General features: G+C 41.5%; 2 protein-coding genes across 8 annotated transcripts in view; both read left to right on the forward strand.

The window, feature by feature from the left end:
- The first annotated feature begins 85 nt into the window (after nucleotides 1-85).
- jmjd6 (jumonji domain containing 6, arginine demethylase and lysine hydroxylase) lies at nucleotides 86-8,180 on the forward strand. Its single transcript, XM_051387736.1, has 6 exons — nucleotides 86-228; nucleotides 1,894-2,282; nucleotides 2,372-2,658; nucleotides 3,215-3,350; nucleotides 3,870-4,005; nucleotides 4,662-8,180. Exons 1-6 carry the CDS (start codon nucleotides 100-102, stop codon nucleotides 4,791-4,793), a joined length of 1,209 nt encoding a protein of 402 aa, XP_051243696.1. The 5' UTR covers nucleotides 86-99; the 3' UTR covers nucleotides 4,794-8,180.
- Nucleotides 8,181-9,548: 1,368 nt separating this feature from the next.
- si:ch73-366l1.5 (FILIA-N KH-like domain-containing protein) overlaps nucleotides 9,549-20,358 on the forward strand; it is a 24,319-nt gene continuing 13,509 nt past the window's right edge. For 5 of the 7 annotated variants that reach the window (XR_007882001.1, XR_007882000.1, XM_051388281.1 and 2 more), the window contains exon 1: nucleotides 9,550-9,913. Coding sequence is in view for 5 of the 7 variants with exons in the window: in XM_051388281.1 (XP_051244241.1) it covers nucleotides 9,647-9,913 (267 nt within the window). In the remaining 2 variants the exon portion in view is untranslated. Of the gene's footprint in view, nucleotides 9,914-20,358 lie in introns of all 7 variants that reach the window. The other 2 variants (XM_051388279.1, XM_051388284.1) reach the window with 2 other exon arrangements.

Raw genomic sequence — 20,358 nt, forward strand, 5'->3', positions numbered from 1 at the left:
TCAGTGCAGGCTAATGTGTCCCAGTAGCAGCGTTAGCCTCAGGTTAGCGTGCTAGCTAGCCGAGCAGCAGTAGCACGTTGTGTGAAGGCGGGAAGAGGAATGAACCACAAGAGCAAGAAGAGGATTAAAGAGGCGAAGCGGAGCGCCAGGCCCGAGCTGAAGGACTCCTTGGACTGGATAAAACACGGCTACCATGAGACCTTCGACCTGTCTCACCCCACCGTGAAGGTAACTGTCTCACCGCACCGCGGAGGGATCTGTCTCACCGCACCGCGGAGGGATCTGTCACTGGAGCTAACGCTAGCTAGCCGCCGCTCACAGGAGGAGTGCGGTTTGTCACGTAGACACCGAGCTGCTGTTATTATCGATTATTATCGATTATTATCAGTTATTAGGATCATTATCAGTTCATTTCACACCCTGATGATTCATCAAACCTTTACTGACTTTAGATTTTACTGATCATTAATCAAACTGATCTGTGGCCTCAAATTAAACATCAGTTTACATTTATGGATTTATATTTTTATCTAACTGTTTCCCAACCTTTATTCTTCACCAAGCCATTCTCTATCATTCAGTAAATTAACTCAACCAAGTGACATCTTTAATGGATGTTTCATATTTTATTCAGATAGAGAATAAACGTTTACATAAAGCAGAGGTTGTGATGAATGTTGAGCAGATTATTTCCTGTTCATGTTTTTATACAATGTATTGTATATTTTAATGAATCTTATGAGTTATATATACTTAATAAGCTTATTTATTAACATATTCCAGTGATGCTCGTCAGACAGTTTACCTAACAATAGGCCTATATGTACATTTAGTTTATTTAAATGCCTTAAAGTCAAGAAGGCCTCGTGACCCGCCCATGAAGCTGTCAGTGAACCACAATTAATGGTTCAAACATTATCAAGTGCTTTGATAAACTGTGAGACAACAGTGTTATAATACAGCACAGTTACCCTGGTCTACAAAGCTTCACTAACGTCACTATCCTGGTCTTAATAAACTGAAGGAAAAGCCTGAAACCATTGTGAGTCTGTCCTTTAAGAGGAGCTGAAACCGGGTCTGCATCCTGGAGGCTCGCTGTCAGATCTTTCCTGCCGTCAGCAGGAGGGCAGGAGACAAAATGGAGACCTGCAGAGGTATTTAGAAGCTGTAATATCAGGACGAGCTCTCATTGTGTGTGTGTGTGTGTGTGTGTGTGTGTGTGTGTGTGTGTGTGTGTGTCCTCAGGTTATGAAAGAGGTTGTTTAAATCAGTTCCTCTCGGCGCTGACCTGTATTCAAATACTCACACCCTTCGTGTCCTGATATCAGCTCCAGTTTGTTCTTCTCACAGAAAGATAAAGAAGTTGTGATTAAAAACACCTGCAGCTGTTCTTCAGCCTCAACCAGAGACACAAAGATAAAGAGTTATCTCAGAGTTCATCTTTAGTTGTCAGCTGTTAAAGTAAACCAACTGTTTTGATCATCAATTCATTTCTTAAGAAAAAAACTATTCTTAAACAACAAAGTCAATTTTGACTTCATCTTCTCGAATGTGTCTTCAGTCCTCTGTGACGGCGGTTCTCCAACCTACAGTGCTCTACTGTTTACCAATAGCTTAAGAAACACTGTTATATGACAGTAAACTTTAGGTTGTGGACAAAATAAGACATTTTGAGGGCGTTAATAATCGTTAGCTGCGTCTGTAATTATCACAGAAGGGTCTCTCCCTCTCCTCTTGGGCCGGACACAGGAAGTCAGTAGATGGGACACGTTTGACCTTCTCTCACTCTTTCATTCCAGATCTCTGGATTAGGGTGTTCCTTTAGCAGCTAAACATTTAGATAAATAGGACGGCACGCTGTGTAACACCATACTGCAATGTGCTGTGTTACAGGACAACGTTGAGCGTGTGGACACCCTCCACCTCAGTCCTGAAGAGTTCATCCGGCGCTTCGAGCGGCCTTACAAGCCGGTCGTCCTGCTCAACTGCCAGGAGAGCTGGCCCGCTCGGGAGAAATGGACCATGGAGCGCCTCAAACGCAAATACCGCAACCAGAAATTCAAGTGCGGGGAGGACAACGACGGGTACTCGGTGAAGATGAAGATGAAGTACTACATCGAGTATCTGGAGACCACCAGGGACGACAGCCCGCTCTACATCTTCGACAGCAGCTACGGTGAACACGCCAAACGCCGGAAGCTGCTGGAGGACTACCAGGTGCCGCTCTTCTTCAGGGACGACCTGTTCCAGTTCGCAGGAGAGAAGCGCAGGCCGCCGTACAGGTTCGATCACTTTCATTCACCTCCAGCTGATGAGAGAGGCGACTATCACGTGACGTTGAAGCTCACCTTGGTTTATCGTCTCCTCACAGGTGGTTCGTGATGGGCCCGTCCCGCTCCGGCACCGGCATCCACATCGACCCGCTGGGCACCAGCGCCTGGAACGCCCTGGTTCAAGGGCACAAGAGGTGGTGTCTGTTCCCCACTAACACACCCCGCGAGCTGATCAAGGTGACCAGAGAGGACGGGGGCAACCAGCAGGACGAGGCTATCACCTGGTTCAACGTGGTTTATCCACGAACGCAGCAGCCCAACTGGCCTCCAGAGTTCACGCCGCTGGAGATCCTCCAGAAACCCGGGGAGACCGTCTTTGTGCCTGGTCAGTGAAGGAACATCATCCTCATATTCCTGCGTCAGGTTTCTAACCGTTTATTGTTCATCTGAGGTTGTTTCATCTTTATAACTCAAGTCTGGACATACTGTGTATTTTATTTAATAATATATTTAATATTCTGTATGTGCCAGTTCAGTGCGACTCAGAGAGCCGGTAATTAAACACCAGTCGCCCTGCAGTGTCGTCAGCTGTGTATGAACCTCTGTGACCTACATTCAGCTAATGCTAACAGAGCTGATGATGATGAAGATGGATTAAACTCAGGATTTAGACCTCACCTGTCTGACTGTAGATTAAACCACAGACACAACAAGAAGCTGAGAACCTCACAGGAGGATCTGACTGTTTGTTGGGTTGTGTATTAGCTTCCCAGTTTGTTTACAACATAATGTGACCACAGGGACGACGCAGTAGCTTTAAACATCATATCAGACACACACACACACACACACACACACACACACACACACACACACACACTCAAGCAACAGTCTTTTGTGCTTCTGTCTGATGCTAATGGTAACTAGCTGTGTGTCCGCAGGCGGGTGGTGGCACGTAGTCCTCAACCTGGACACGACAATCGCCGTCACTCAGAACTTTGCCAGCACAACCAACTTCCCCATCGTGTGGCACAAAACAGTCCGCGGGCGACCCAAACTCTCCAGGAAGTGGTACCGGTAAGGACTCAACGCCGCCGCCACGTCACAAACACACCGAGCAGATGGTGACGGTTAGATTGCTGCAGCACACACCAGAGATAAGACTCATCCCAGGACATCTGCAAGTCCCTCAAACGCAAAACCAAAGCTGAATATCGAAGCTTTAAAAAGTGAAAAGGACTCAGTCACTTTTTTAATCATGTGATTAGAGATCCACTTTAACTGGATTTGTTTTAAAAAGCTTTACATTGAGCTACATTTTTCTGAGTGTTACTTTTAGACTAAATTTAACCAGATTCACCAGGAACATCCCAATTCAAATAATATATATATTACATAATGCATAAATGTAATCATTTAGGAGCTGTTTTTCCTTCATGTCTGTCTCTGGGTAAACCATGTATGAGCAGGTGTCAGCGCACTCAGAAGTAATCAGAAAGATATAATAGATATTATTGATTAGTTGAGGTGTGTGTGTTTGCGTGTCGACGGTCTGAGCGACCCCTGACGGGATTGTTGTCCTCCCGGTGGTTTCAGTGTCTTGAAGCAGGAGAGACCTGATCTGGCAGCTCTGGCAGACAAAGTGGACCTTCAGGAGTCGACGGGCATCGCGTCCGACAGCTCCAGTGACTCCTCGTCATCCTCCTCCAGCTCCTCCGACTCTGACTCCGACGTACGTGGTCAAACACACACACACACACACACACACACACACACACACTCTTGGTCCACTGATGTAGACCGCCGATTGTTCCCTCACGTTCAGACCTTGTGCTCAACCAGCTGATGGAAACTTTCCCTTTCTAACATCAGCCTGGTTTACCTTCACATGCAGCACAGTTTGTCATCAAAACACTGCTCCTTTTCTGCTCATCCACCGCTCTTGTGTTAATGTTTAGAGTTGATTCATGGTGATGAGCAGCAGGTGGCGCCAGTTCTCCAGTCAGTGGTATTAAACCAGTGCAGAAGAAGAGCACACACTGAGACGTCGTCTTTAAAAGAGCTGCAGTCAGAGCTCAGACAAACAAACATTAACTGTTAACTTCTCAGTTAGTTTAATGCACTTAAAGGTGTAAAGTAATAATACATATTATATATTTACTATCAGCTGTAAGACAACTTAAAGTCTTTCAGCAGGTAAAGGTTTAGAAGTTAACATAAAGGGACATAAAGTCTGCCCTCTGTCTCTCTCTCTGTGTAACCTCGGGCTCAGTGTCAGTCTGGAGTTAGCGCTGCCAACAGGTGCCTCCATCTGTAACATAATCCACATGTAACATGTCGTGACACACATCAGTCGGTCACAGCGTCTGTACACGTTGTTCCCTGCAGGCAGAGTCGGGCTCCGAGGGCGACGCCATGTCCCACCGCAGGAAGAAGAGACGGACCTGCGCCATGACGGCCAACGGGGACACCAGCAGCCAGGACGACTGCGTCAGCAAGGAGAGGAGCTCGTCGCGGTGACCTCCAGCCTCCGTCCAGCCTCCGGAGGCGACTCCTCCGCTCGCCAACGCAGACACGACCGCTTCTAGTCTAGTTTAGGTAAAGGGACGAGATGGCGGCGGCCGGCGAGGAGCGAGTCGTAGTTTGAGGAGGAGGATCTGCGGGGAGGGGGGGGGCGGGGGGGGTCTGCTGGAGACCTGCCACCACTGTGCTTTTCAACACCAATCAGTATGTTTGTCTGTAGCTTCTGTAGTGTGAGGACATTATAACCAGTAACGGACTGGTGAGGGGGATTCTGGGAGCCCGGTGTGGGCTTTGAAAGTCTCTGAGCTGCTTTCTGATGTGAGTTTGTGGAGAAATGGGAGTATTTGTAAAGGTTGTGACACATTCAGCCACCAGAGTTTGGCCTTGTGCAGGTTTCTGTGCCGTCACATCTGGATCAGGATCACTCGGACCTTCTAGTTTCACAGCTGGAAACCGGTTCATAAAGACCAGATCGCACCAGACAGACACAGAATGACGGTTAACAACTCACGTCTCAGTCTCTCTGTTCTCCGTACCCCCCCCCCACTGTTCAGCTAACTGTTAGCTCGGCTGTTCACACATGTAGCGCAAATATTTTAACCAAATTTACACCAAATCAGCAAAAGAAAATGCAAATGAAACCACGTTTCCATCCACTGCTGCTGGTAAACAGTAGGTGGCGCTCATTCTCCAGTCGGTGCCATTAAACGATCCCGGAGGACACGAAGAGACGAGCTCAAACTAAAAAAGGATGCTCTCGGGCGTTGGCTCGGACGCTAACGGGGCAGTAAGTTCCCACAGTTCATCTGTACAGCGCGACAAATATATTTATTAAAATTTTAAGTGTGAGTTTTATGCCCTCAAGAAGATGGAACAAAAGTCAGTCCCGTGATACAGTGAACTAAAATAACACTAAAAGATATTTTTCTGCATTATTACTATTTTTATATCTTCGCACATCAGCCAATACCGATCAATCAGTCTTAAAGACTTCCTTTAATATTAAATATCTAACTGTTTTTATGCACAAGGAGTTAATGGACACATTTGTGTATATTTTCAGGGCCGATGTGACGTTTAAATAATAATTTTCATCAGTAGCAGATGTTTCTTTGTTATTTATTCTAGGGCAGCACGATGTGGTAGAAACATAATTCTGTCATATTATTGACGATTATGTGACAACGATCGTCTTTGGATCAAAACCTTCAACCCAAAGAATTAAAATCATGATGATGTGAAATGTTTTCTTAAACCTGGATGAAGATTTGTAGTCCAGAGTCTCTGCGGTTCATTATAAGATGATTATTAGATCAATTTATTCCCCTTCTGTGCAACGAGGATAAGCCTCTCCGTCTTGGAGGAGGTAAATATCGGTCTGATGGATGTAAAACTAGAGGTCCGAGTCTTCTGTCCCCAAAACCAGATGTTGCTCTGCATCCGACTCTGGTGGCGTTTCTTTAAAATGGCGTCCTCTGTCTGCCTCTGTGATTGCTGGAGCTGAAGGCGTCACTTTATTCACACACACACACACACACACACACACACACACACACACACACACACACACGTGAAAGCATTTAACTGTGCCTGCTGTCGGTGTGTTAGACTGTATGAAATGCAGTCTTTGTGAGGAAGAGGAGGAGGAAGATGCCATATGAGTGCAGACTGCCTGAGGTGCACGAGGCTTTCTAAATGTTGTGAGGGTAGAGGGTACTACATTTACCAGAATGCACTGCTGCAGTGTTCTGGATCTGGTTAATTAGCAGCTGTGAGTTACTAATCGGTGATTAACTGTAGACGAGGCTGCTTGTTCACGTAAATACAGACGTTTTTATTATTGATTAACCTGGCAATTAGAGCTGAAACCTTATTGATTAGTTGATCGATAGAAAATTAATCAGCAGCAGTTTTATTATTGAGAACTTTTAAAGCAAATCTGTCCAGCTTTTGTTTGTTTTTACTTTGTGTGTCTTTGATCTGAATCAGTTTGGGATTGTTTGTCGAACAAAACGAGACGTTTAAAGACGACATGGCGACTTTTTACTGTTATTGATATTTTACACTGAAGTTCCTGTGCTTTTATCGCCGGAGCTCAGATAATTAAAAACATTATAATCTGGTAAAATATCTACGTACCGTAAAAACTTCTAATAAATCAACAAGCTGGCGACCTAGACCAGGCCTCTAATTGAGACCCCAGGCTAGTAAAGGAGACCTGCCTTTTGTTTTTGAAGTTTTACATTTTTTAGGAGTAAAATAAACACAAACAATTATATAAATGAAACCACTGGCTACGATAAGCCGATACTGCGCCAACTGACGCCTGGTCTGAGGAATAATCGGTCGTAACGCGGCGTTCCAAGCCTAACCTAAAATTGATACATTTATAAATCACTGTATTTTGACGTTTGATGGATTTTTTCGACGTGTCTTTTTTTATTTGATCCTCCGTAACATTAACGCAAATTACAAATGATTAAATATAAGTGAATTAACGAAGATACCGTGTTCTCGATTTAATGAATCTTTACGTTTTTGAAACAAAAGAAATTGTATTTTCAAAATTTTTCATAAAACAAAAAACGGTTTAATGTTTTCAAGCACCCGAATAATGAAAATTAAATATACAATTTTTTGTTTTTGTTTCTGAAACTCAAGGTTTTTCTAAAGAAGTCTGAACAACTAAGCCGACCCGGCTTAGTAAAGATCAGTTGGTGCATCCCTGAACACAGATCATAATGTTACAGACAATTTCTTTGATTATTTGTTAACATCATAAAAACAGTAAAAAATGCATCATAACTTCAGGTGTGTTGTTCTGTCCGACCAGCAGCTCAACGAGATTCACTTTACTGATATAAAGCAGAAAATCCTCACGTTAGCGAAGCTGTAAAATCAGATATTTGGTGTTTTTGCTCAACTTAAATAATGAATCTGTTCTCTAAATAGTTGCTGATGAAACTTCTGCTCGTCTTTAATAAAAAAGCGGATCCTTTGAAATCAGCTGTAAAGTGCTGCAGGCGACATAAAGAGCTGTAAATGTATGCGGTCGATGTGAATCTGTTTGCTTTAGACTAAAGTGCCTATAAAGACGTGTGCGTAGAGCGACTGACTGTCGGAGGTCGTGTTTCTGGGTTCGTATCTGTCGTTAAAGGCACTGTGTTGGTCTGTGAGGTCGGTCACATGGTGCCTTCCGTCTGCCTTTCGCCGAAGGTCTCGTCTCGTTTCACCTGAACCGATCCGAGGTGAGCTTTAGGACGGAGGTCGATCTCCAGGTTAAATGTTGAAGTGAATCAGAGGGAGAGTCTTCACACGCAGACTGATCCTGATGTGATGAATTTTGTTTTCTTGGTCAATAAAAAACTTTTCTATGACTCAAAACATGTTTGTCTGATCAATTAATTTCCAATATTGTGTTTATTGTAACAAGGTAAACAAACATCTGTCAGCTGCTTCTAGAGCTGCAACTAATTATTGTTTATTTATTATTAGTCATTTGTTCGCTTAGCTTTAATACAGCTATCATTATTAATTATGATTATTTATTCCTAATTAATTAATATGTATTTATTTATTAATATATTTATTATTTTTTTAATTGTTCATTTTATTTAAATATACATTTAAAAAAAATATTTAATATATTTTTACTTGAATGGAGTTTGTCTTTTTCTAAAATAGAATATAAAATAAATAAATATAATTTGGAAAGTAAAGGTAACTTTTGGATGTAGACTGTATGACAACAATCTGTTGAGGGAGTTTGTGGAGCTGCTTTGTATTTTACACACAGCAACTTTGTTCTATAAAACCTTTAACAGGTTACAAGAAGATATCTGAGGATCAGAAAGATGTGATTCCAGTGATTTTTACTCTTTATTTCACTCCTGAACGCCACAGGACCAACACTTTATGTTGGAAACTGAAACTGGAACATTTTTACATGCAGTTTGGGAAAAAGTACTAGAATATGTTGGGAAGTGGTTCAGTTGGATGGTATCTGTCACAGAGACTGTTGTCTCTGAATGTTTAATGTTTAACTGGGGGACCAAACAGAAATACTCCATATATCAAAATATGAAGGATGAAGGTTAGGGTGTTCGAATGATCCTCAGATTATGGAAAAGTAAAAATCCTCTTAATATTATATCTATAGATATATATATGACATACATATAACATTTATCCTTGTTTTTTGTTACTTTTTTAAATATTAATTTAATATGTATTATTTAATATTTATTTACTGAATAATATTTATATTTTTTAAAATTCTATTTCTTCAATTTATAACTTTTCAGATCTAAATGTGACATCTTCAGTTGTTTGCTTGTTTTTATATATACAGACAGAAAAACTAAATCCTCACATTTGAGAAGTTGAAACCAGAAAATATTTTTTTTCACAATTTCTGCTTGAAAAATACATAAAATGATCAATTATCAAAATAATCATTAAACAATTCAATTTATTAGAAAATATAATAATTTTCAAGCAATCTTTGCTTAAAAAAAAGTGTTTGTGCAGCAAAAACTGTAATATAGAGTTTTACACTTTTAGAGAACAGAAGTAGAATAACGCTAAAAACTAACTCTAACTAGCCAGTTAATTAACCATTAAGGTAATGTCCCTTAAACTAACCCAACACTAGTTTAAAAACCTCATTTTATTCTGACATCTAACCTGGCATCCTGTCCGAGCTTTTATTGTGACACAGCCCCGGTAGCGCGGTGTGCAGTGGGCTTTAGGTCGCGGACGGAGGCTCGAGGAGCTCAGTGTGTGTGTGTCCATCAGTCCGCAGTCACACACTCTGAACACTTTAACTTTCCTCCCGTTAATCCTCCGTTATGGATCTGGACCCGACCATCATCCTTCCCGCCATCCTCTTCACCGTCGTTGCCATTTACTTCGCTTCATCGCTGCTGAGCAAGAAGCCCAACCCCTCCTCCTCCTCAGCCGGGAACAAGAAGCCCAAAGTCGGCTACGGAGATGACATCCCTCCGTCCAGAGCTCTGGGAGTACCGCCCCGACCCGCGCCCGAAGCCTCCCCGCGGACAGAGCCTCCTGCGCCGGCTGTGGAGAACATCGGAGCCGCTGAGAAGATCCAGGTAAAGGTAAGATCGATTGATTCTGTTTTTAATCGATTTATTGGTGTATAAAATATATAATAATGACATGGATACAGATTTATTTACGTTAACAGAAACTTTTATTGTTTTTGTGCTTTCCCAGAAAAAACAAAAAATTCTGTAATTTTTGATATAAGAAATAGTAAATAGTAAAATAGAAAAAAGGGAGATTGACATTAAAAATGACTTTGAATTCATTATTTTTGATGACAAGCAGTCAAAACAATTAAAATATATTTAATTTATAGCAACATTTTAAAGTTATTCTGATTGAAACCAGTTAATCGATCAATAAACCGACAGTTCTCCTACAGACATGTATCAATACATTTATACAAACACTCTGCTTGGAACAACAATGTGTCTGATATTAAAAAAAATAATAATTTCCACATTAAAACCCTTAAAAAGGCTTCCAGCCCTTCTACCTCATTAAAAGGTAAACCATTAAATTAAATTAAAGACAAAAGAAAGTTTGATGTTTGGTATTTATATTTTTTTACTCCATAAAGACCAAAATAAGAAATAACTTATTTAATCCAGAAAGACACTTTTGTGCCAAAGATGCTCAATAAAGGATTTATAACAGATAATAATAGTAAAATATAAACAAATAACCCCCAAAAGTACAATATGTTTTTTATTTATAGAGACGTTTAAGAGGTATTCTGACTGATCAGTTAACCGATCAATATGTTCACAAATTAAAGTCAGCAGAAAGTTAAGATTCGATCTAACAGTGTTATTGGTATTTTTACATCTGAAACAATCAATCAATTAATCAGTTTATTAAACATCCTTCTGTCTTTCTTCTTGAAGATTTTGCTGTTTTTCTGATGTTTGACAGATTAAACACAATCAGTTAATTAAAAAATGTAATAATTTGATTAATCGCTAATGAAAACAGTTGTTTTTTGCAGCCAGATATGATCAATATCAGATTGTTTGAGTTTATTAATTTGAACTTTTATTGTCATGATACAATGAAACATAGTTTTGTTATTTATAATAATTAAAAGTGAATAATTGATTGACGATTCACTGTAAACATACTCTACTCACAGACAGTAAAATTATAAATACATTTATTGATAAATATTTATAAACAGTCTGAACAATAATGTGTCTGATAAATGAAAGTTTATTTCCACAGTGTCTCTGCTCTCTGCTGGGTCACTGGATCAATATTTATATTGATAATCAAAGACAATGAGAGCTGATTAATCAATCATTAGTCATTAAAGTGTAACGACACCTTCAGTCCTGTTAGCTCCTCCCTCTCAGTGACATCACAGACCTGCAGAGGACGTAGGGGGCGTGGCCTCGACAGCAACCAGAGTGATTGACAGACTGACCACAACAGTGTAGCAGGAACAGCGAGCTGGTAGTCAGAGCTAACAGAGCTAACAGTGCTACCCAGACAGATTTTACTGTCACTAGAAGCACATTCACGCTGTTAGTAAAAGTTTCTGTGAGCTACCTGTTTGTAGCTAAGCTAGCGGCTCCGGTATGTGTGTGTGTCAGTGTGGGATCGAGGTAAAGATCGCAGTCCGGTGCTTCTACAGCGTCTAAAGTCGGAACCGCTGCGTCCCAACATAAACATACTGAGTAGAGGGTTAGCAACAGCTAGCATAACCTCCTGTGAATGATGCGTCTCCATCAGTAAACATTTGGAAATGAAGCCGCGGTTTCACAGACTCAGAGTTTGTTCAGATCTGTTTGTTTAAATGTAATAAAATATATAATTTCTGTAAAATTGAGCAAATTAATGAAATTTTTGGAGAAATTAGAATTGTTAAATGTTAATAACAATTAATGTTGGTTGATGATTATTTGTCTGTCGGTGTTTTGATCAGTGAATCGTTTTCTGGCTGTGAGATTTTTTCTTTGTGTTGGTCGAACTAAACCAGATCTTTTACATTTTCTGACATTTTTTAAAGTTAATCAAGAAAATATTTGCTAGTTGAAGCCACGGAGGTTTTATTATTTATTAACTGATTCAGCAGCACAATTTAAAGTGAAGGCATTATTTAGTTTTAATTTATTTTATTTCTTCTTTTTAAAGAAATGGTTTTAAAATATTTATTTCTTTACCTTTATTGTTCATTTTTTATTTCTTTTTTATTTATATGTATTTATTTATTTTTCATTTTTTATTTACTTTTGTTTATTTCAGTGTGATTTATTTATTTACTTCTTTTTTATTTCTTTTATTTATGTTTTAGGGCTGAAACAGATTATTATTCTTTATTGACAGGATGATTTTATTCTTTTATTGATCAGATATCTGTAGATTTTTGTCACAGGCAATTAGCAATTAAAGGCCTTCTGTGTGGACTAACTGAGTATTGATTGTTACTACGTCTGATAATCAATGAAGGAAGTTCCTCTCGTTGAATCTTTGGGCCTCTCTGTTCAGTGTTTGGCTTTGTGACGCCCAAACATGGTCACCGCCACCGATTCCTCTGACTGCCAGCTGCTGATTTGCCTGTGCATACGCTGACCGACGGTATTGAGCATTTGAATGTTTCTGCAGTTTCATGCAAATCAGCAGCACAGAAACTCTTCCTGCTCGCCGTGCTCGCCGTCCGGCACGTCGACGCCCGTTTGTTGGATCTTTCTGACCTTTTCCACCTGCACAGCAGAGCCTTTAAAAAGCCAGAGGAATGTGCCCACGGCGGCTGGAACATGCAACGGGCCGGGCATCTATATTTGGTGGCCAGCATGAACCCTATATTTACACCCATGTACTGTATGTACGTGGTGTCACATGTCTGAAATGGACTCTGCGAGGTTGAGGAGGAGGCGGGTGTGACGCCTTCACGTGGCTTCATGTGATGTTTGGTGACTGGGAAGTGTGTTGTGTGTTATTTCATCCTGCTGATTCAGGAACAACATTTACACCTCATACTGCTCGCACACTCACATCTACGGCGCTGATGTTATTGACTCCACATACGCAGTTATTATCCCAGCTGTTTCATTTACTGTAATAAATACGTTAATTTACCGTCATCAAAGGGTTGTCGCAGTGATTCAGGGTCGCTCAACAGTATTATCGCCATTTCTGTTACATCGGGTGCATCGGGACAGTGCTCAGTCTCCATTCTGGGTCTGTTAACTAAAAAAAGTCTCCAGTTCGTTAACACATTCAGCTGAAAGTTAACAGGGTCCCTCCTTAAACTGAAGCACTGGCGAGCTGCAGGTTGCAAACACCCACAGCTGTGGTGAACTGGGATAATTAGCGGACCAGTCTGTGCTGCGTTTCCAGTCAGAATGAAACCACAGCGAATGGGACTCAGGTGCACGACTCGAGACCAGGAGTCCGGTCAAATTGTCACAAAAAGTAGTTCCTGTTTCCTTTCTGAAACCATTCTCCTTTAACCTGTGAGGAGAGAATTCGACTGCGGATGCTGATGATGTGTCAGTTGATGCACTTTCCATCAGTCTGACAGAGAAACCAAACCAACGTTAAACTGCTCCTCGTCACCGGGACCAAAGTATAAGAGGATTGATGCAACACAGACCTTTTCTCTTATAACACAGGAAGTCTCTGACCGCTGCACTGCTGCATATGCTAACTGTACTAGCTGCTGTTAGCTAGTTAGCAGTCCTGTTAGCTGTCTGTACCCGGACTGGGAGTACTGGACTGGTTTGTAGCCTGATTAAATAAACATGTAATGACTAGTCAGCTATCGGCTTTATCTAACGACTACTAGTCGACTAGGAAACTCTTTAGTCTGGACCAGCCCTAGTGAGTTGGCTTACCGAGTCCGCAGGTTGAACCGTTACTGGGTCCCACACCAGCGTTGGTCTCAGCTCCCGTGAGCGGCGAGCTCTGTCCTGATACTTCTGTTCAGTGTTTTGTTTTGGTTGTTGGTTGATGGATCCATGAAAATAACAGAAGGGATGGCTGCTTAAAGTAAGGTGGGATGCTGTTGCGTTCACCTGAACTTCATCATGTCCTCATAACCCCAGTGACGCCACCTCATCACCACGAAGCTTAACCACACCCAATGAAAACCAGTCCACAAAGTACAGAGAAAGGAGAAGAAAAAGAACAATACTCTCAGTCTTAATACTTGCCACCAATAGCGATATTTCCTTATTGCGGTTATATGCCATAGAGGCTCCAGTGAAATACCAAACCGCATCTTACTTAAAAGTCGTGGCTCAAACAGGAAAAATGTGACCGGACGAGCCCCCAATCAATAATATCACTATCACTCTCCACCAGACTCCAGAGACAAAAACAGTAATTTTACCTCCATATCATCGTAACCTCATTCAAAGTGGACAGAAACAGAATAAAACTCATTAAAAGCGTCTCTGTTAGTGTTTCCAATAATCACCAACTCTGGTTTGGTGGAAATAAATCCTTAATTCACCGACGTAGATGATAAAAACAGCAGTTTCAGTCGGAGCAGACCGGCTATGGAAACAAACCACAGAGAGGCTGCGATACAACACAGGCAGAGGGAGAGAGACACCATGTGACTCTGTATATAGAGAATATAATGTTAGCTGATATATTAATGTTATAAATCTCATTTATAACCTTTTAAACGACTAAAACTGACTCTGAGTAAAATATATAATATATAATAACAGGCAGAAATTACGTCAGTGAATCCTCCGTAAACGCCGCGTTGTGACCTCACACGCCGTACGTCATAAAACTGAACTGTCAGCGGCTCTTTGCTTTTCTCTTGACTGTAAAACTATCATGGACATAAATCTTGTGTTGCTGAGCAGCTCAGACTCTGCAGTGACACTGATAACGTTATCCAGCACGCTGAGAGGTCGCTGTATCATACAGCAGCCGCAGCAAAGCATCATGGTATATTTTCTTTTTGTAAATGTCCACATAAAGACGGCTTCTGTGCAGCTGAAACACAGAGAGTCTTGTTGTTCTGGCCTTTGTCTGTTGTGACTGAAGCAGTGTGGGAGACAGTTCGCCTGTAGTTAGCCTCACAGCATGAATGTCGCTGCACCAGAGTTAACTTAAAAAATACTGAATTTAAAACTTCATTTAAAGTAATTTAAAGGATAATTCTGGATATATTCTGTATTTTCCTTCATGTTGAAACTCAAACCAACAACATCTACTAACAAGTACTGTGTGTATAAAAGTCTCATATATCTTCTTCCTCTGTGCCACAGAGCTTAAAAACAACAAGTTCCTTCATCACCATGAACCCACACTGTAGTTTATTTATACAGCGCCCTGCTGCGGATTCATCCACCGCTGCAAATAGTCCCTAACTGCCGCACTATTTCCTCCTGTCTGATAGAAGCTACAGTGAGCGGCTGTTTGAGGGAATTACTGAACCTTTTTTTAAACATAAAACTATATATTTGTGATGTGTATTTAAAGATTTACAGCAGGAACCACATAAAACAAAACTGTAAGGAATATATCACAACCTCTGACCTGTTCGCGTTAGCCTCCGTCTGTTAGCATGATATCAGGACTTGTAACAGAGTATTTTCACAGTGTGGTTTTAGTACTCTTACTGAAGTGTCTAGCCTAGATGCTAACAGACAGCTTCTCCTGTTGGACTGTAATCATCCGGTCATAAACAACCGTGAACCGTATCCATCCTGCAGCGTTCTCAGGCTGTTCTCAGTACAGCTTCCTGTTTTCCTACAGATTTACAGACAGACGCTGTACGTATCGCTGCTATCTGACCCGGAGCCCAATCCGGCTCCCTGACATTTACTCTATGTGCTTAGCATGTTGTACCGTTCCTTCTTCTAAAGTTACAGCTGCTCGGCCTCCGCCTCCACCCTGCAGCCTGAAAAAGGCAAACGAACATAGAGCTTCATTACAAACACAAATGAATGCATTAAACTGTTGGAAGTCTTTTGTTATTCTAATGCAGGAGGACACCAGTGTTGTTCATGCATGGGATAAAAAGTATGCTGATTTAGGTGAATGGGGGATGAAGAAGTTGCTCTAAGGATGCATACACATTTGGTAGAATTAGTGAAATTAGTACTGAGCTTCGATCAGACTGTTAAACATCCTCATTCTTTGTAAATCGTCAGGTTGCTCGTGGCGATGCAGCCGTCCATATATGGAAATGTGAGTGTGCACACATTAATACAGGTTAGAGGGAGGAAAGATTGAGAGCAGCTGTTCTCCGTCGAGTACAGCGGTACTACTTCGCCCTGTATGTTTCTGTTATAGATACACTGATTTATTACAGTTATATTATTGCTTCAGGAAAAACTGTAGGAAAAGCATAAATATACCAAAGTATATAATTTTTGCCCCTTAAATTTGCAGAATATTTTCATAGCAGCACATTTTTTTGTCGAGTTTAAACTTTTTAACCTGGGACCTGTTAGCTTTAGCTTCAATCTGTTAGCACTATATCGTGACCTGGGACTTGTTGGCCTCTGTTAGCATGACCTATTAGCGTTAGCCTAAAGTAAAAGTGACAATGGAATAAAAAGTCGCACACACGTCCTCCATCTTTAATAACACCCATGAGTCAGCTGTGCTCTGACCCGAGGACTAGCGCTGAGTCATCCGGTGGGTGTGGTCCGTGTGGCGTTCACAGACCCTCCATGAACAGTAGTGTGTTCTCTGTGGACCTCCTCTGTTGACTGACATACCTCTCCTGGTATTTCCCCCCTGGCCTGGCCCAGTTCCTGCCTCTCCTCCTCCCTCTGAAGCCCGGCCCGGTCTGGTCTGGTCTGGTCTGGTCTGACGACACCTCTGCTCCTCAGCGCTCAGAGCTGTTGGCTGGACGTCAGATCCAGGAGAAAACAATGGCTTCATATCGCAGCTAATTCCTCCTCTGTGGCGGTTCCAGAGAGGCTGGCAACCATCACCACCACCACTGCTACCACACCCAGTCCCAGCTGCCGCCTCGTAGCCACCAGCGAGGGATCGGCCCGGCATGTTTCTGGTCTTTTGGGGCCGTGATGAAGTACTCCGAGAGAGTCAGTCGGCAGCAGATCTGGACAGTAACGCTGACCTAAAGTTTAAAGCAATAACAGAACAGAGGAGCTCTTTCATAAACTACCCCAAACTGTTTGAGTTCTTATTACTGAGAAACTCACAATAATATGGAAGCCCATTTCTGATGAAAACTGAGCCAGAAATTATGAGACAGAAAGAGATAACTGCCTTTTATCTAATTTTATAAGATAAAAAAGTCAAAATCTAGAGAAGAAAAGAGATAAAAAGTCAGAATTGTAACTATTTCATGAATAAAAACAAACTTATTTCTTGATTTCAGTCCAAATCTGACGACTCTAAACATTGCAAATCTGGTGCAACAGCCGGTTTACAGCTGACGATGCAGATGGAAGAAAAATATGTTTCTTAATGAATTTGCTGGACATAACATTTCCAGACTGAATAATGAGGAGAAATAAACAGACCATGAGGCTCATTGTCTATATGAACAGATGTGGAGTCACACTGAATCCAGGAGGATAGGAAGTGTCTCGCCGTGTCTTTTATGAATGGAGGCGGCGTCAGTGAGCTGAAGTGGAGATAAGACGGCGAACTGAGGGAACAATGAGTGCGTGTTCAGGCTCTCTGCCACAACAACAGTCTGTCCCAGATGTCAACCTCTGTGCTGCCACAGCGGGAAGACAACGGGATTCATTCCTCTGCAAAATACCTGTTTAATTCATGGGAAGTATTTTACTGGAGTACTGCGCTTCAGTACAAATGTGAGGGACTTAAAAAGAGTATTAAAATGTTCTGCTATTATGCAGGTCTCTGTAAAGATGTGCACACAACAGTCTCTGAGTCTTATTTCATCTAAAAACCAGACATTATCCAGGAGCAGCCTGAAGTCGAAGCATGACTCCCATCCGGCTCTCTGCCTCTCCTCTTGGGATTGACCTTCTCAAAGTCCGCTGCTCTTTAATCCAAACCTCACGCTTCCTCTTCTGATGTCTGTAGGCTGTTATATCACTGATGTAGAAGAGTAAAATACAACCGTGTCAGTCTACAACTAATAAAATGTGCTCCACTGTTCGATAGATCACTAATAATTGATGTTAAATCTGCCGCAGTTCATCAATATTCGAGAGATTGACAGGTGTTGCACCTGCTTAGCAAAGGGTCAAATAATCGTTAGAGGTGAGTTATCACAGAATAATGTGATTAAAGAACGACTATCCACCCACTGTCTGTCTGTCTGTCTGTCTGTAGTAACAGAGGAGAGAAGCTGTGGACGAACAGCTCGCCGCTCCACCAACTGGAGCTGCTTCCTCTTTAGTGTTTGCTCAGGTTGTTCACTAAATTCCCCCCATGCCAGCAGATCTAATGCCCTTCCTCTGCGCTCTGTTACACAGCTAAAATGGCTTTTAAGAGTGAAGCACTCAGTGTAATGTTACAGATTGGGATATATTTACCAGGAAATGCTCTCAGAGGCTGTGAAGGCCGAGAGGACTCGAACTAATCCACAGTGGCTCATTTTCTAAAATGTCTCAAAGCTCTTTCAAATGACATTTTACTTCTCTTTGTGATGATTTAGATTTTATTCATCATATAAACTTCATTTGGTTGCTCTTAAACTCTATTAAATATGTCGTAACTTGATTTAATATTTATATAATCTTGATTTAGTGTCTCATAAATATTGATCTAATCTCGTAATCTTGATATCTCTCCCATCTTAATAGATCTAATTATGTCGTCTTACAATCTTGAATTTCTATCTAATAATCTTGATTTCTCGCATATTTTAATATATCTACTTATTTTAATTTCATAGTTTTAACACTTCATCACACAATTTTGACCGTCAGTGTTTATCTCTTTCTCCCATTTCATCCGTTCATCTTTCCCCGGCAGGAATAAGCTTCTGTAATTAGCTCTAATGCAGTTTGATTAATTCCCCGTAGTCACTGCCTGAAAGGATAACACTGCAGACGATGATGTCATGTAGGACTCACTCACGCAACCAAAATATTTGACCAATTTAGGCCGGCAGTACGAGCTGGGAGCTGGTTTTGACTAAGAATACAGTTTATCATCCTGCTGACTCATAAAATGATTTAATGACGCCGCTTTTAGCATCGAGACACAGAAGCACATTTGTTTCAGCGAGTCGGCACTTTGGTGTTGAGATAATTTTGGTGTTTCATGGCTCAGGAATCCAGCGGCAGAGGAAGGCACCAGTGTTTGGGACTGAATGGATGCCGATCCAGTTTGAGGGCGTGAGGGGGGGCTGCCGTGGGATTAAGAAACCAGGCTGGCAGGAGCGGTTGAATGCAGCCAGGCCTGATGCATTTCACTGTCTGACCTCCCCTGGTGCCACCAGTTGTCACTTTAGTGAGTCATCAGCGGCAGAGCTGTGGCGTCTGTCCGGGTCGAGGCTGGTTTTCACTGACCGGACCAGACAAGGACGCTGAAGTTGCTTTTCTGGAAACATTTCCTCTTTTGTTCTCGATCTTTTTCTCTGCTGCTGAATTCACACGTTGTGTAACGGAGACACAAGATGATCTAAGTTTGACATTTTGTTAAATATAGTTGTTTCCTGGTGAGAAGATATCAGTTACATCATTACAGAAGCATTACAGGATGTGTTTAGCCTAGCTTAGCACAAGCGTGGGGGGGGCAACTCCAAAGCTATTTGATTTACATCTTGTTAGCTAACAAACCACAGATCCATCCTGTAGGTGGCAGGTGAGAAGCCTTGGAGCTAACTCTCAGCTATTTAACTAGTGAATCTTCACTGTGTCACTAAAACTTGAAGAATGATTGACGGGTGATTATTACATACAGGATATTATTGGTTGGTTCATGTTTTGTCATATTGTGTTGATTTGTTTGGTAAATAGTTTAAATAGAAGTACAATATGAGTGAGGATGTGATCTTAAAGGATAAATACGTAACTCAGCAAAAGGAGCTAATGAAGGATATTTAGATAATCTGACGGAGGCGTCCTGCTCTTCCCATTCTGCTGACATTGTGTAAATAAAGTGAAAACTAACAAGACCTGGAAGTTAGATAGGTAGATGGATACTTTATTTATCCTGAGGGAAATTCAAGAAGAGGACCAGAAACTAACTCGGAACCAAACTCGTAGCTAACAGGCTAAAAACACGTTTTATCTTAACAATCTTTCATGGATAGTTAGTGATGGTTTTAAAGGAAGGATAAACTTCTATTTTACTTTCTATTTTAGTGAACACCTCATTAAAGAGCCTCAGTCAGAAGTTGTGCCTAAAACGGTGAATCCTGCCATATTTGTCTGTGTTAGCAGCACAGAGGCTAACGGAGAAACCAGATCTGCTGCTTGAATGTCGATCTGTGCAAACTCAGCACTTCACAAAAGACACAGACAGGTGTGCGGACGAGCTGGGAGGTCAGTCATTGAACAGATAGATTTATATATGTGTGTGTGTGTGTGTGTGTGTGTGTGTGTGAGCTGTCGGGAGAGGTTGGCAGACA

The sequence above is a fragment of the Dicentrarchus labrax genome, unplaced genomic scaffold (assembly GCF_905237075.1).
Source record: "Dicentrarchus labrax unplaced genomic scaffold, dlabrax2021, whole genome shotgun sequence".
Classification (NCBI taxonomy): Eukaryota; Metazoa; Chordata; class Actinopteri; family Moronidae; genus Dicentrarchus; species Dicentrarchus labrax.

Excerpts from the sequence above, each read along its gene's own strand:
- jmjd6 (XM_051387736.1), top strand. The coding sequence starts at position 100 with ATGAACCACAAGAGCAAGAAGAGGATTAAAGAGGCGAAGCGGAGCGCC. Across the intron at positions 2,659-3,214 it reads GGAGACCGTCTTTGTGCCTG|GCGGGTGGTGGCACGTAGTC; the intron begins GTCAGTGAAGGA and ends GTGTGTCCGCAG. Across the intron at positions 4,006-4,661 it reads CCTCCGACTCTGACTCCGAC|GCAGAGTCGGGCTCCGAGGG; the intron begins GTACGTGGTCAA and ends TGTTCCCTGCAG.